At 45.8% G+C, this 15,616-nt stretch overlaps 1 protein-coding gene across 2 annotated transcripts in view; it reads right to left on the bottom strand.

Annotated features, from left to right (window-relative positions):
* CAPZB (capping actin protein of muscle Z-line subunit beta) overlaps window positions 1-8,555 on the bottom strand; it is a gene marked incomplete at its 5' end in the record, with an annotated part of 57,617 nt that extends 49,062 nt beyond the window's left edge. For both annotated transcript variants that reach the window (XM_084274768.1, XM_084274769.1), the window contains one exon: window positions 8,466-8,555. In XM_084274768.1, coding sequence (XP_084130894.1) covers window positions 8,466-8,468 — 3 coding nt within the window. The remainder of the gene's footprint in view (window positions 1-8,465) is intronic.
* Window positions 8,556-15,616: the final 7,061 nt, after the last annotated feature.

Here is a 15,616-nt window from a genome sequence, read left to right as displayed (position 1 = left end):
CTCCAAATCATGTAAGCACTGTTCACGGGACATTACCCAACATCCAAGCTCAACTCTAGAAACAATTATCAAGTGAATCATAACACACTGAAGGCATTTCCAGCCGTTAGTTCCTCACTAAAGCAGAGCTGCTTGCATTATGTTATTAAAAAGCTCAGTCTCATGGAACAACTATTTGTCGAGATGTTTTACATCTATCCAGAAGAAACCAGCCCCTCTGATAGTGCAGAGCTGGCCAGGGCACTGTAACCCACACCTGGCTTTTGAAGAAATTTCTGCACCTCCTGGGGTACGTTCTGCACCCCATTTGCACTTCTTGTAGCTGTTTTCAACTAGCTGCATTTCAGTTCCTGTTAGCACATCTACAGAGGTGTCCAGCAGACGGTGAAAAAAATTAACACTTGCTTGTCCAAGCCTCCTCAGCAAGGATGTATTTCAAGATGCCAGATCCTGGCATTTACTTTCAAACCAGATTTATCACTCTGGTTTCAAGTGCAACACAAGTCTCCATCACCTGTCCCATGAGAAGAGGCACCACATACACACAGAAGAGCCGAATGGACCAGCAGCAAGACTTTCTGGGAACAAGCTATTCATCTTGACCTTTTGCCACGATCACTAATAACTTCTGCACCAGTGTTTGTCTTCTGGGTAACAGAAACAATGTTTTATTTATTAAACTTGTCATTGAACACGACAATGTAATTTATTAGCTTTCATCTGGTGCCAAGAATTCCTGTGAAGCATAAAGTTTGCAAAAAGTCATTTCCCAATAAATCACAGCATCGAGCGAATATGCAATCTATTAGTCCCATATGAAGGAGTAAAATGGGGACAGCAGTAAAGCAGCTACACAGAAAAAGCTGCACAGATTGCACAACTAATATTTAATAAAAGGGATTAAAGCCACTGAAGGGGGCTGCAGAGCTGACCACCTTTCCCAATTAAGAGATTTACTTAGATCAGCACTGCACAACAGGAGGTTTTTTCCCATTTCAAGTCTGGATCTAACACAAAATAACATTTTCTTTGCTAGATATACCTACAGACAGGAAACCTTAGGTAAACAAAAGGATAAAAAACTTGTCAGGGCACAGCACTGCTACAAGAACTTGTCCTGGTTTTGCAAACACTTTAAAAGGTTGCAGTGTCTGCCTAATAGCTTCCCAATCAGAACAGGTGTTGGCTTGAGCACAAGTATGTGCGTGCCCCTAAAACAGACACCCAGACACAGCTTTATTGATGGTGTGACCATTCAGAGTGCACAAAGTATCTTCAGGTGCCTCTCAGTGTTTCCTTGGGATCTAGTTCAACACCACGAGGGTTTTCTGTAGCTTCACAGATACAGCCTCAGGTGGTGTGTAGCAAGTGCCTCTCGCTGTCTAAAAACTGTGAAGCTGCCTCCTAACCACCCTCCTCACACTGACTAACACCAAACAGAGGGCTACTGCTGAGCAGCCAGTAAAGTTGCATGTTCAATGAAACAGGAAATCGTTCACAGGATCCTCTTCCTGACCTCATCAGCTGGTTTGTAAGCCCCGTTATCTCTTCAAGATTCTTTTATACAGCTCAGAGACAAGCCTGAAGATGTATCCCAAGCTAGCAATTAATACTGTATCAACCTTACTTTATTTTTCCTCCATAAACCTACTATTAACCAGCCAATGGGGTTATTTCAGTCTTTGAAATACACTAACACAGGAGGTCTGTGTTGGCTTGTGAGCCTGATGACCTGATCATAGAATCACAGACTGGTCTGGGTTGGAAGGGACCCCAAGGGTCACAGAGCTCCAACCCCCCTGCCACAGGCAGGGACACCAACCTCCAGGCCTGAAGCTACACAAGGTTTCCCAGGGACCCATCCAACCCGGCCTTGAACACACCCAGGGATGGGGCATCCACCCCCTCTCTGGGCAGCCTGTTCCAGCACTGATGCTCACAGTCCCCCTCTGCCTTCTTGCCTTCCATCTGAATACTCCCGAGGCAGTGCCAGGTCGGCTCTAGGGGAGCTGCTTGGTTTTCACAGGGGTCAATTTGTTATCTTTTTAAAATTGAAACTATAATTACTGCAAATGCTCTCGAGATTCAGCACTGCCATCTGTCATCCTGAACTTCCACAAATGGATTGTTTGCAATGCTTTCTTTTTTTAATCCAGTTAAAAACTGAAAGATCTCTCCAAAAGACTCTTCTATTCAACGTGCTGTTTGTTTCCTCTCTGAATCTACATGGACATGAAATTACCAGAAGAGGAACTGCTTGATTCAAATAGAGACATTTTTTTTCTTGTAGTAGCTGCCAAGTTTGGCAAATGGGTTCTGGCCTGACAGATCCTGATTCTCCTTCAGTCAAATGCAGCCTAGATTTTGTCATAGGAGACGTTACTTAAAATCAAAGCCATTTGAGAAAGCGCCCGTTATTATAGCAGCTGGGAGGCATATACAGTATCACCACGGTGACAACAAACATAGGCATGCTTACTGACAGCCCAGCTAACACAGACATTTGACATCCCCATGATGGTTCACACCAGCCTGTTTGTAGAGCCCCCGTCACACCAGTAAGCTGCTGCCACGCTCCCAGTGCCCAGTTCAATACCCAAACTCGGCACTTTCCACCATCCTCAAGTCTAGTAGCCAGGGTTGTAAATTCATGGGATAACTCTGGCAAGTAATCGGATGCCTGGCAAGGCAGAGAGGAGAGACAGGGAGGTTATCTAATTAGCCCTCATCCCTGTGTGCTCTCCAATTGCCTAAAAGGTCAAAAAAGTAGGTTAATATGCCTTTCGCTTCTGTCTAGCAAGTCTTACCCTGCTGACCACGCTGCAAAGTTTGCAAGACAGTTCAATTTCATCCAAAGCTTTCAGTGCAAAGGATTGCAGGTTTTAAACTAGGAAGCTGATAGTTTGCCTACATTTAAGCTGTAGGAATATCACATCTCTACCTAACAAGTTATTCATGCTCCCCGGCATTCCTTCCCTTGCCCAGGTAATTCCCAGACTTGCCCATTCTTTCAGTGTTTTTACACTTTCCTTTCTGTTACTCCACAGGCCTGACCTCTCAAGTTCGAGCTACAGGCAGGCAGTGTGCAATCTAACACCACACTGAGTTCTGCAGAACTTCTAATAAAGACAGTTTATGCAGGAGCACAACACACGTGTGGCAGCTTCAATTCATGTCAGAGTTCTCCTTCAATTTAACACGAAGTCGATACTTAGTCCATTTGGCCACTTTTCACCTTACCAAGCCCTGAAATAGCTCTGCCTGTCCTAACAGCTTCGTGAAAGCTTTATTTGACCATCCAGAGGGGCTCTGTCCATACTGAGCCAAGATCACGCCTCTTCTTAGTGTTGCATCCAAAACTCTCTGTGATGACCCCTAAATTCGCACAGCGACAGGACTCTGTGGATAAACACAGCCATTAACTGCTGCAGTCAGCATAACCCAGCTGCTATTTTACCTCATTTCTCCATTTCATGGCTCTCTCCTCCTTTGAATTAACTCACCAAAGGATGGGTCTCTTGTTTCTTGAGCAGGTCTCAAATTGCAAGCACAGGCTATCAGCCAGCCACCAATCACCTTGGCTAGCAGCAAGCTTTTTTTAAATCCTGGTATTTACCAAAGCAAAAAATAACTGGGGAAGGCAGGTAACAACTTCAGCAGGCTGACTAATGGAAAATAAAGTATCACCTGGAGAAACACAAACAAAATTCCCTGAGAGAATAAAGAGTATTTTATTTATGGTGGCTTTGATTGGTGGCTTAAGGCAACTGCTAAGCTTATGTCTTCAATGCAGCCTCAACCCTTTCTTCTTCCGCACAAAATCCTCTTACTTAAGTGCTGTTTTCAGTCTAGTTTCAGCTGATGCTGCTAAAATTGTTTGATCCTGGGTTCTGCTTTCACCCAGGCTGGTAACCCTCCCACTTTGCAACAAGGACATGATTGAAATTCCCTGTCAATGCACCAGGAAAGAACCCAGCTCCACTTTCTGTCATAAAAAGACACTGAGGACACCATCTTCATACCCAGGGAACCAGCAGCAGCAAGGGCATGCTCTGCAGCACGGCTGCAAACCCTTCTGAGCCAAGGTCTTGTGGGTTTAAACTGAGACAGGACTCCTAAGCCAACCCTGCACTGAGAAATAACACAGGCTATGCTGATGAAGTATAAACTAGTAAGGTTTAATTTGCATATAGCAGGAATAAAGTAGGTAATTTATGAGGAGGGCAGGCAGATAAGGCAAGTGTATGCAAATACATTCTGCAGCTCCTAAACCCAGCTTGGAAGCGGCAGCACAAAAAGCTCAAGCTCAAAGCACACTGAGTGTTTTCCTCCTAAACCCCACAAGAGGCAGGTATGGTGAAAGAACAGCACCAGATAATACAAGAAAATTCACCTTACTGCTTATGCCAAGGCTCAGGCCACCACTCTAGGAAACACAGCACAAGATATTATCTAATGCAGCTCAGGCAATTCTAAACAGAAGCCTATTTTGGGCAGAAGTAAGAGATAGATCCTGTTTTCAATTCCTCACTCCAAACTTCATCGTATCTAAAAAGCCAGAAAGAAGACAGGATTGCCACTGCATTGGACATCACCCAGACAGCACCTATTCTGGAAAATTACAACATTTTAATTAAGGAACGAGCAAAGCAGCTTCCTCAGTGTGCTGAGTGCTCTTCCCATAATAAATAACTCAGCACAACTATCAGGGAAACGTCTTTAAAACTTGCTCAACCAGCATTTACCCTCATGCCCCATAAAGGAAGTTTCAAAAGCAAACATCTCATCCACCACCCAAAGAGCTCAGACTTCCCAAGACAACCCCTCTGGAATCATCTGTTCCCATCCTGCTTTAGGACATTAAGACCATGCAAGTGAACTTTGGCCACCAGATCAGGTCCAAGTGACAGGGAACCCCACATCATTCAGCCCAAGCCAGCCACAACAGCTTGGTGTTCCCCAAATGCATTGAAACTTTCACTTAACAGCTCTTCAGCATCCACTCACCGTAGCTGGTCAGTTCTCACATTAATGTCAACAGGAACATCTCATTCATAGACTATTAAATATTTAAGAAGGCATCACAGAAAAGATTAAGAAAAAGGACCAGCAGGTTTATACTCCAGCCTAAAGTGACCACGATTCCATTGCACTGGCCTGGATTTTTATCTTTATGTTCAAGTCGGAGAAGCTTTTTAATTAACACAACCTATCAACACAATTCCTGGGCTAAAGCCCAGCTAGAGAGAGCAGGAAGCTCTCAGAAGAGTTGAGCTGCACTTTCATTTTGCTTTATGCCCAGATGTCAACTAGTAAGACATCAGCATATATATATTTACCATATGAGGAAATCCTGTTTGAAGAACTTCAACCTGCGACTCTTTTTCCTTTACCAACAAACCACAAGATCAAGCATCCCTGCAACGGCAGCATTCCCTATCCCAGCAATATCCTCTAACTTGATTATGTTGGGAATTTGCCTTTTAAGATAACATTTAGCTAAGCTAATATATTTGCCTAATAAAAACACAGACTCTACAAAATTGCTTAACTCAGTGTTTCTCAGAAGGCATCAGGTGCAAAGGACTTGCTGGGGAGACCAACTGCTCAGGCTGTACGGTGAGGTTTCAAAAGTGACATGATCTGTTTGGAAGAGAGAGCAGCTCAGTGTTCAAGCAGCTGCAAAAACTACCTGGTGCAGCTTCACAAATCATTCCATGTTGTTTTGGTAGCAGTTGCACAAAACCAGGTTATTTATCAAGCAGCAACGAGGCAATCAGCCCCCACCTTGAAAATATGAGTTACTCTGAGCAGCACGTGAGGTTTATGCACTGAGTGTCAGCGTCTCACTGTGCATCCTTGGCTGTACTTCAGTGCTTTCTAGCTGCCTCACAAGTTCTGAGTGGATGACAAGCAGCCAGCCCTGCACCAGACAGGCTGAATTCATGGTTGATTGAATTATAAATTTTACTAGAACTGTCCGCCTTCTCCTGAAGAGTTGCACAGCTGAAGGAACACCTGCTAACGTGATCAGGACAACTTATGTAACCTGGGAAGGAAGATTTTGGTTTTTCCAAAGGGCGCTTGGATTCCATCCACTCATAACCCACAATTCCAGAAGTCTCAGCAAATCCACTCTCCCAAGCCCTGCTTCACCCTGAACAGCGCATCCAGTTTATTTTTAGCACAAGAGACAGCATCTATCCAGGCAGTTTTCAAGCTTCAAGTGTTGCCCTGCCCTGTTTCACCAAGCACCTGACTGAAAGGCGGACACGCTTCTCACTTCAGCTCACCAGGAGCAGGTCAGCCCTGAGGTGGAAAAAGAGGAGACAAAGGTTCTGCTCTACAGATATTGGTGACCTCAGAGCACCACAAAGGCAGATGACCTAATATCCTGTACCATACCTGCTTCTCCTGGCTGTCATGGAACTTGCTGCTGCCTCCAGCGAAGGGGCCATGTCAGTGTTGTAATGCCCCAGTGTGCTATCGTGTTCTCATACCCACTGAAATGAAACATCCTGGAGGCACTCTAACTGGGTTTGAGGTTCAGTTGAAACTGGATGCTGCAACTGCACTATCTGCATAACATTAAGAGAACTGAAAGAGTTGGTAAAGTTTAAAACATCACCACAGGTCATTTGCCTTCTGCAGACAAGATCAGTGCCTTGTCTTGCATGCTCCTCCTAGACCTAAACCACGTACTCTGCCACCATGGTATATGAATAAGAGTGGCTGCCACAGATTTGCCCCTGAAGTCCTATGAACACCAGTGACTTGCACGTAGCCTTGGAGATTCTGATCACATTCCTCCTATGCCCTGGGGTCTCCATCACCAAACACAAAAAGAATAAACCAGAGGTTTATGCTGTCTTACAACACTCAGGAAGTTTTTTAAAGGATTTGTGTGCTACCTCCTCCAAAAGGCACATATAGTTACATTTAAATCCTGACTGGATTCTTCTTAGAGCATGCTTTCAAAGAAATTGCTATCACTATTGTTATTTTAGACAAAGCCTACTGGTTTTCCTGGAATTCTTGTCCTGTGAGGATTTCTGCCATGGCAGAAGGTAAAACGGTTTGTTGGAATCCTGATCAGAAATCCTACGGTCAGGTTTCAAACATACACAGACTTCAGCATCTTATTTTAAACCACACAATTGAAATAAGATGCTCCACCCTATCACTCAAAAATCAGGTACAGTATCACATTTGTTCAGACAAGAACAGAGTACAAGAACCTTAATCTTAAGCTTTGTTCACCTTTCACCAGAAGCTAAAGCCATTTTTATCCCACATAACATGGGTGGCAGGATCACCAGGATCTCCAGCTTTAAAGAAAAAACATAAGGTATTGCCTCAAATTCTTATGGTTGGCAGTAAGAAGTAGAGGATTACACTTGCTTGCTTAACCAGCCTTTACAGTGCTATATAGCCAGGGGCTGGGTTGCTGGTTCCTAAAGCTCGATACCTTTGAACATTCTTCACCTGTGCTGGAAAACCTGAACGGCAAATTCCCAAAGAGCACAGAGTGTTTCAGTGATTCCATGCAGGTGATTCCATCTGCAGGGGTCACAGTGCCTCAGACAGGCTCCAGAAGCAACCCCCCCCCGCCCCATGCAGGCAGAGCTGGGAGCAGCCCAGGGCCCAGGCCGGTTCCCATTCTAATTGCTGAATTTGTTTAGAGATGAGAAACCTGCCCGCTTTACACACTGTGCCAAAATGAAACTGAAAGGTTCTGTGACCTGGGCTAATCCATTCAGCAGACATGAGATGCTTTTACAGGGCCGAGGAAACTCGAGGTTCTCCTCCAGTACACAGAAAGCTCCCATCCTCACCGAGAGCACCACCCACTGCTGCAACGCCACCTGCTCTGACCGGGCTCGGTTTTCCTGCATTTTACAGATTCCACGAGGTCTCAGTACACCTCAACGAGCGAGTCCAGCCAGCGGAGGAAACGCCAACCCACGGGGGACGAGGGCTGAGGAACAGCAGCAGTAGCAAACTGGGCCGCCGCTGCGCCCCTTCACAGCCACCTCAAGCGGTAACGTTCGCCGCCCAAAGCGGAAGCATTCCCTCTATAAACACCACCCCAGGTACCAGGCCCCAAAACCTGGAAGTAACCGGACAGCAGAGCAGTCGGACGGGCCCAGCCACCCCACCGCTCGCCCACGGGCCCAGCGGAGCCCCGGAGAGAGCCCCGCCGCCCCCAGGCCAGGCCACCCCTCCCTCTCCCCCAGCGGCACCGGCTCGGACCCTCCTTCACCACCACCCCTGGGAGAACGGGCGACTCCAGGCCGCTCCACCGCCCCCTGCGAAGCGACCGGGGGATGGGGAGGCGGAAAGCGGCGAAGGAACCGCCGGGGCGCGGTACCGGGGGGGATGGGAGGGGGCAGCGCCGCCAGGAGGAAAGGGGGCGCAGGGAGAGGGAGCGGGCAGCGGCGAGGAGCCGTCCCCCTCGCCCTTACCATGGCGGCTCGGCGAGGCTGCGCTGGGCGGTAGCAACGGCGGCGCCTCCCGTTCCCGTCCGGTCTCCCTCCGAGGCAGGCCGCGGCCCTTCCACTTCCGCCGTTGCCTAGGAGTGAACATCCGGGTCAGCGCCGCGCCGCCCCGCCCCCTCGCCGCCACCCCGCCAATCAGCGAGCGGCTCGCCGGCCATCGCCAAGTATGGAGCGCGGCGCGCGACGGGGCGGGGAGGGGCAAGAGGGAGGAGCGGGAAGAACCATTCCCCTGCCGGCTGGGGGAGGCGGGGCAGCGGGCGGAGGCACTCGGGGCGGGTGGAGGATCACCAAACGGGAGTGGGGACGGCGGGCGCCACCACCTTCAGAGCGGGGGGGGAGGCCGGAAGGAGCGCGGCCAATCAGAGGCGGGGGGGCGGAGCCTGCGGGAGGGCGCGCCGGCGGCTCAGCCCCCGTACCGCCGGCCGGCAGTCCGGCCGGCCCCGCCGGGCAGCGCCGCGTCCTTCCTGGAAACGCCTTTTAAACGCGAAAATAAAGATACGAGGCAGGCATTTAGCATGGAAAGCATCATCCCGAGCAGGTAACGTTTTGACATCATCATCAACGCTGAAAAACGGACCTCTCAGGGGTTATTATTCCTAGAGTGCCATCGCTGCCTGCAGCGCATGGGTCCAGCTCCACAGCGGCAAGGAAAACCAATCAGCCTTCAGTTAATTCATTTGAAGAGCGAGTGTTCAGCCTTCTCTGGAAGCTCAGCCCTCGGCTCAGCGGAGCGTGTAGGTATCCGCTGAAAGCTGCGCGGATGCTCACGTCCTTCAGGGACTTCAGGGCTCCAGCAGCTGTGACACAGGTTGGGGATGCACAAATACAACATGTCTCCTTTTCTCAGGCTGCCCCAGGAAGAAAGCGGGTTTCCTTCAGCTCATGTATAAGTCCCCATTTCAGTGACCTCAGGTAAACTGATCCCAAGTCCAGGCTTGCACTGCCAAGCACAGACCTGTGCAGGGAAGAGCTGCCACACACCCAGTCACCCCAGGAAAGCAGCCGATCCATTACGTGACAAGGCTTTTCCTCTGCAGCTTTCTTGGAACAATTACTTGGCCCGCATTTCACCCGAGCATAGGTGCCAGGATCCCCAGAACCCTCCACTGGTGCTCTCTGGCTCCTGCACTGCAGACTTGGCCCTTGTGAGCCCGAATCCCTTTTGTTGTTCCATTCACTTCCCGCAGTTTGCTGTAGAAACTGGAACTGCTGACAAGGGGAGTCACACTCTGCTTCTCCTTTCCCTTGGATGTAACACTGTGGTACGTCCTTCCAGCAGGAGACAACCAGGGCCAAGCTCTGACTTTCCACTGAGACGTTATCCCAGATGTTTGTGACTGGATTTTCCTAGCTATGGGATACTAAACAGGACCTGCTTGGAGATAACAACTCTGACTGCTTCCTTAATGTAACAGGGGAAACTGGCCTTGGCTTTCAGCTAGAAACAAGCCAGCTGATTTCCAAGGAAGCAAACACGATAGCTGGCACCCAGGTGTAACTGGTAACATCAGTTTACACAACAAACTGCCACATACAGGCATAACAGAACTCCTTTCCTATTGCTCTTTTTAAACCTTTGGTGCTTTCAGTGCAGCATCAAAATGAACCCAGGAAGCAAAGGACAGAAACAGAACAACCTCAAAAAAAGCCAGGAACTATTTTACCTCACGGAAAACCAAAAGTGCCTAAAACTCCATCAATAACCTGCTGCCAAATAAACCCTGAGATGGGAAATAATCTTGTCATGTCTGGCAGAGGCAGTTTATTCTCCTCTAGAGTCTCTGAATTAAATTGTTTACTAACACCAGTCCACTTAAACTCCTCAAACCCAACTGAGGACAGAATCGTTGAATCTGAAGATGCATGTTCTGGACTTCATTATTTTTGTCACAAAACTCATGCAATAAGTATTCTATGAGCACTCTGCTTTTAGAGTTACAAAGAGAAACTTTTCTAGCTGCTTGCTGAAGAAGCAAAGCAAAAGCAGAGTTCTGTAGCCCAGTATATTTTAAACAGTTTGAGCTCCAAATGAATGTTGAGGCCAAGAGGATGTTTTTCTTAGCGGAAGAAATACAAGCATCCTGGATTTTGTTTTCCTGCTAATAGGTATAACGAAGAATAAACAGCTGCATTTTGTTTTCCCGTGAATATTTGCATTAAGAAGATCTGCAGATTCCTTTTGAAATGGATGTAACATCTTTTCAAATGAGGACCAGCTGCTTGCTTTGCTTGTTTATAGCAGGACGTGCTTAAGGGGATTTTTTTTTTGCTGTTGTTTGTTTATTAAGGACGTAGGACCAGACTCTCCCTGGTAGGCTCCAGTTTGCAGTGTGGAGCAGATCTCAGCAAGCAGAAGGCTCCATGTATGTAACTCCTGTTGTAGCCATCCTGCCTTTTGGGGGGATTCGTGGAGGGGCTGACACTAAATACAGCTAATCCAGAGATGGCTGGTAAATCTGAGTGCTGGGAGGTAACTCTACCTGTGCTACAGGCCTTTCCCACTCCTGCTGGCATGGACTCACCCACCTACACAGAAAGCAGCGTGCTCAAAAGTCTCCCATCAAGCCTTACACATCTTTAAAACGAGGGTCTATAAACAAAGGAAGCAAACAATGATGTCACTTGACGGCTTAACGGCCCTACATCATCAGATTCATGTGCAATTAATAACAAGGCTTTTGATCTTGCAATCAGCAGCTATAAAATACATGTGCTTTCCCTGTACGCTTGATTATACTGAAGGAAGCAAAAGGATAAATACTTATTAGCATTACAAAGTACTTTCCACGTTCTGCCAGAACTTCATAAAGCATCTGTGGGCCAAGACGATGTGGTTTTTATTTTATCCTCCTGCATGCATGGTGAAATGCTATTTATTTTGTTTATTCCAGTGTTTAGCCAGGACCAACAGTGACTGTGAGAACACGCTTGGAATCAAGGTCCTAGAGAAAACTTTGATGCTTCACTAATTTTTTCTATTAAAGAAAAAGCCATCTTGAGGGTTTTTTTTTTTTAGGTCAGATTGCCCATTTTCTTTCATGTCAAGCTTGTGGCACTTGAAAGATATGTAAACTTTTATTAGGGGTCCTCATAAATTGAATTTACTGCTGCAAGTCTTCCAGCAATGGTAAAGTTTAGCTTGCTGGGTTTTATTAGTCAGAGTAAGTAAACCAGCAGCATCGCTTGATTTGAGGCTGAAAACCAAGCGTTTCTTGGAAACTAATATAGGAAAAAGGTACCTACAACACTACCCAACGTCTTGGAATTCTGTATTCAAGCCACAGATAGTTCTCTCTATGGTGATCTCTGTACACATTGTCAAAATAGCACACAAACAATAAAAATACCTCCCTCCCATTCCGATTCCAGGACAACTTTGGTGAGGGTGGAATATAAAGGTTTTAAAATGTTTCCCCATTCACTGCAGGGACTGATGAGTAAAGCAAAATGCCATGTTTAATGAAAAACAACATATTGCCCATTTAGGGTGAGGTTTGAGGCATTCCCTCACACACACCTAACAATGCTAAAACCAGACTTTTTTCCAGTTCATCAGCACCCAAGCAGATCTGCTCATTCGATTAATGTGAAAGACAATAAACCTAGCAGCCTGAAATGTCCATATACTGGCTAAAAATGAAACAGTCAACTACCAGTGCAGTGCTGGCTCAGAAACTAAAGGTTATACACACCCAAGCACACATATCACTAGAGGCACAAAGTTTTTTCTGGCTTTGACCGTTTTCTTGCAATTCTTTTGCTTGAATAGGCAAGACCAAGTCATGTCCTGCATCCAGAGCAAAGAGCAGGCTTAGCCACTCAGCCAAAGCCAACACGCATAGAGGGGGGATTTGGCAGAGAGTCATGTTAAAGAGTCACATCTCTGTTATCTAGGTCCATATCTTGGACATAGAATATATACCTATATAGATTTTTTTCCCCACATATAAAGTATCACCCACTAATAACAACTGCTTTGTTTCAATCCAAAAGTACCTGCCCACATTGTGAGAGCACTGTGTGTGTCTGGACATGCCCTGGAGTTGTTTGCAGCAACACTGTCTTCACATGTCCCACAGTTTTCAATGCAGTTCTATTCCACAAAACCTTTAATACACAATGTACAAATACTGAGATGTATCTGAAACCCCACCTCACAAAACCCAGCAATGCTTGTTCAGAGGACTGGGAGGCTTTTTTTAAAAAAAATATCAATCCAGAATTGTGAACTGGAGGACTACTGGGATCTCCAGTTTGCCAGTGCATTCCACTTCATTGCATATCTTAAGATGCTGTTTATTTCTGTGCTCACAACTGCTCTTTTAACTTCGTATTTTAAGCACAGAAAGCTTGATAGACAGGACCTTTCAGAAATGTCTTTACCCTGAGCAAAGAGAGTATTGAGAACATTCTTGTCAAACTCGGTCATTAACTGTAGTAATAATGTCTGCAGCTTGTCATTAAAAAAGAATCAGGGAGAAGCTGATTAAATGCACCAGAAAGAAACAAAACTTTCCATTCCCTTACTTTTTCCTTGACACGTTGCACTTCATTTGAGGCTTGCTAATATACCAGCCAAAAGAATTGGAAGGGCCTGGATTCTTTCTTAATACAATAGTCACGGTTCACTAGTTAGAATCTGTATAGAATTAGCCAGTGACATGGACGAATGGAAAAACATACTTAAAAGAGCTGAAAAATAAGACTCTCTTGCAGGCTGGGTCGTTAGAAAACCCCTATCAGTACAGTGCTTTAGTTCTTCTCTTATTTCCACTAGTAAACTAAAAAGATGGTTACAAAATAGCATCAAATAAAAGAGGAGAAATGGCATGGTGGTGCCTGTAGCACAAGAGTTAGTGAAAACTCAGATCAGTCTTTCCATGCAAGCACTTTCCTCCAGAGATTTTTTGGGGCAAGCTGCATATCCACACAGCAAAAGCAGCTTAAAGCAGAATTAGCACAACGAGCTGTGACACATCTTGTTCCATTTTTCAAAGTTCCACTTCAATCAGCTGTACCTGATGACTGTAACCAGCAGTACCACACTCCTGAATATAACATTACCTCAGCTTTGCAAAACTGGCATGAAAAGGCATTAGCACAGGCACAAAACAGCCTCGTGAAAAGACTGCATGATATTTCACTCCCCATCACAAGCTGTCTCTCCTAATGCAAGTCTACCTCAGCCTTTAGACTATTGTTCATCCCCACAGTATCTCCCTGCCTTCCACATCAAATCAATAAGAATAGCAAAGTGGACTTAATGGAGTCTCTGGCATTTTTCCCATTTTAGGGCAAAGTCCTGCTAAGGAGGGGTTTCTTTTTCCTCAGTCTTTGGACTTAGACTTTGTTTTGTTGTTGCTTGGATAACATGAAGGCTTTGAAAGAGAAAAATAAGCAGCAGTATCTGCTGGTGAATGCAGCTTGGATCTGTGAGGGTAGAAAAAAAAAAGCCCAAACAACAAACAGGAGGGGAGACCAAGAGCTGAAGTTTCCTGCCCAGGTCTGATTCTCTCTGTACCATGAAAGAAGAGCTCTGGAAGTGCAGACAGCGAAGAGGGGGCCCACTACCAAGTCTGTGTCAAGCATTTCAAGCAGATAACTCCTACACTGCTGTCTTCCTCTGCACATCACTGCTAGTCTTGGCAGGAAAAAAAAAATAACCAAGAAACACAAGCGTGTGTGGGAGGTGATTCATGTTATTTAAAACTACAGGAGAACTTACATGTGTATTCTTTGGAAAAGAGGAGAGTGAGAGCAGATTAGTATCCAGGGGGAAATGACAAGAGGGATGCTACAGGAATCTTTGAAATAACAGGCTAAGAGGCAATACACACATCCCAGGGAAGGGTCAAGATTTAAAAGAAACTTACTTGGAAGTTTTGAAACTAAAAACTATTGGGGTGAGGGCAAACCATCCTCTATTGTACCATGTATAAACTAGGGCTAGCAATTGAAAGAAACAACTCTGCTGTGTTGAAAAGGGGCTTTGAATTCTGGCTGGTACAGCCCCAGAGAAGCTCCTCACCTCTGCATGCATGTGTGGACCTGCCCTCTGCATGGCTTCTTCCACTAGACAACAGGAAAATAACAATTCTGAAGAATAATAGTGGTACCTGCTCATCCTAAATTCCCAGTTCTGCCTCTAGCTTGTCTGATGGCCATCTGTTGAAGAACTAACAGTTTATGTAAGTGAATGCCTAATTTTTAGGCTGAGAGTTAATACACAATTTAAGTTAGGTATATTGTTATGATAAATGGGGATACAAGGTCTGAACCTACCAAAAGTGGACTCCCATCAGAGAAAGGCAAGGATTTTTTTAAGCTTTCTGACTTCATTTCAGCCATCTCTATGTTTTCAGGTATTTATGTACTGGCAAGAAAGAAGAAGAGAGTGTGAGGGGAGAGGAGAGGGTAGAAACCCAGGGACAGCACATGCTGGGCTGTAAAATGCAGAAAGGGTTTTTCAAAACCGCATGTTCTAAACATCACCTTGGAGTCACACAATAATAAATACTCAATATTACACTGAGAGGGTCTAATTGCCAAGTAACTATAGCAATGGAGAGAAAAGGCTGTCTTTGGACACATTCCCTCCTGCCTTAATTTTTCCCTGGGGTGGGGAAGGGGTACAGAGAATGTGCTCTAGATCCTTAATGGATAATGTTTTCCAGAGCCCCCTCTGATCAGTCAGTGACTTTGGGATTTAAAACAAGCAGACTGGTTTCTCAGAAGGAAGCTGGACATTCAAACAATTAACACTGAGCAATTCAGTTTCCATGTTCCTGATGCAAGGCTGTCAAAATACATTCAGACCCATTACACAGCAACATGACCATTTCTGAAATGCCTCACAGCCCAGGAGCAGCTTCCCTCATCCCTAAAGAAACCGCTCTTTCCAGCACCCCTAACAGCCTGAAAATGAGTAAGTGTGAAGTGAGACTATACATTGGCCTGCACCAAGTACTTGTGTTTGCCAAAAAGAAGACCACCTTTCTGGGGTGGTTTTAAACACTGGTTTCTGGAATTTAGGGGGGTGTGTGAAAAAAAAAAGTATAAAGAATTATTTGGAGGCTTCAAGTATCTTTCCCCTCTTGATGTTTTCCAGTTATTTGGAA

The sequence above is a fragment of the Gallinula chloropus genome (genome assembly GCF_964237585.1).
Source record: "Gallinula chloropus genome assembly, chromosome: 23".
Lineage (NCBI taxonomy): Eukaryota > Metazoa > Chordata > Aves > Gruiformes > Rallidae > Gallinula > Gallinula chloropus.
Note: the sequence above shows the minus strand (reverse complement) of the source record. Positions and strands in the feature narration are given on the sequence as shown.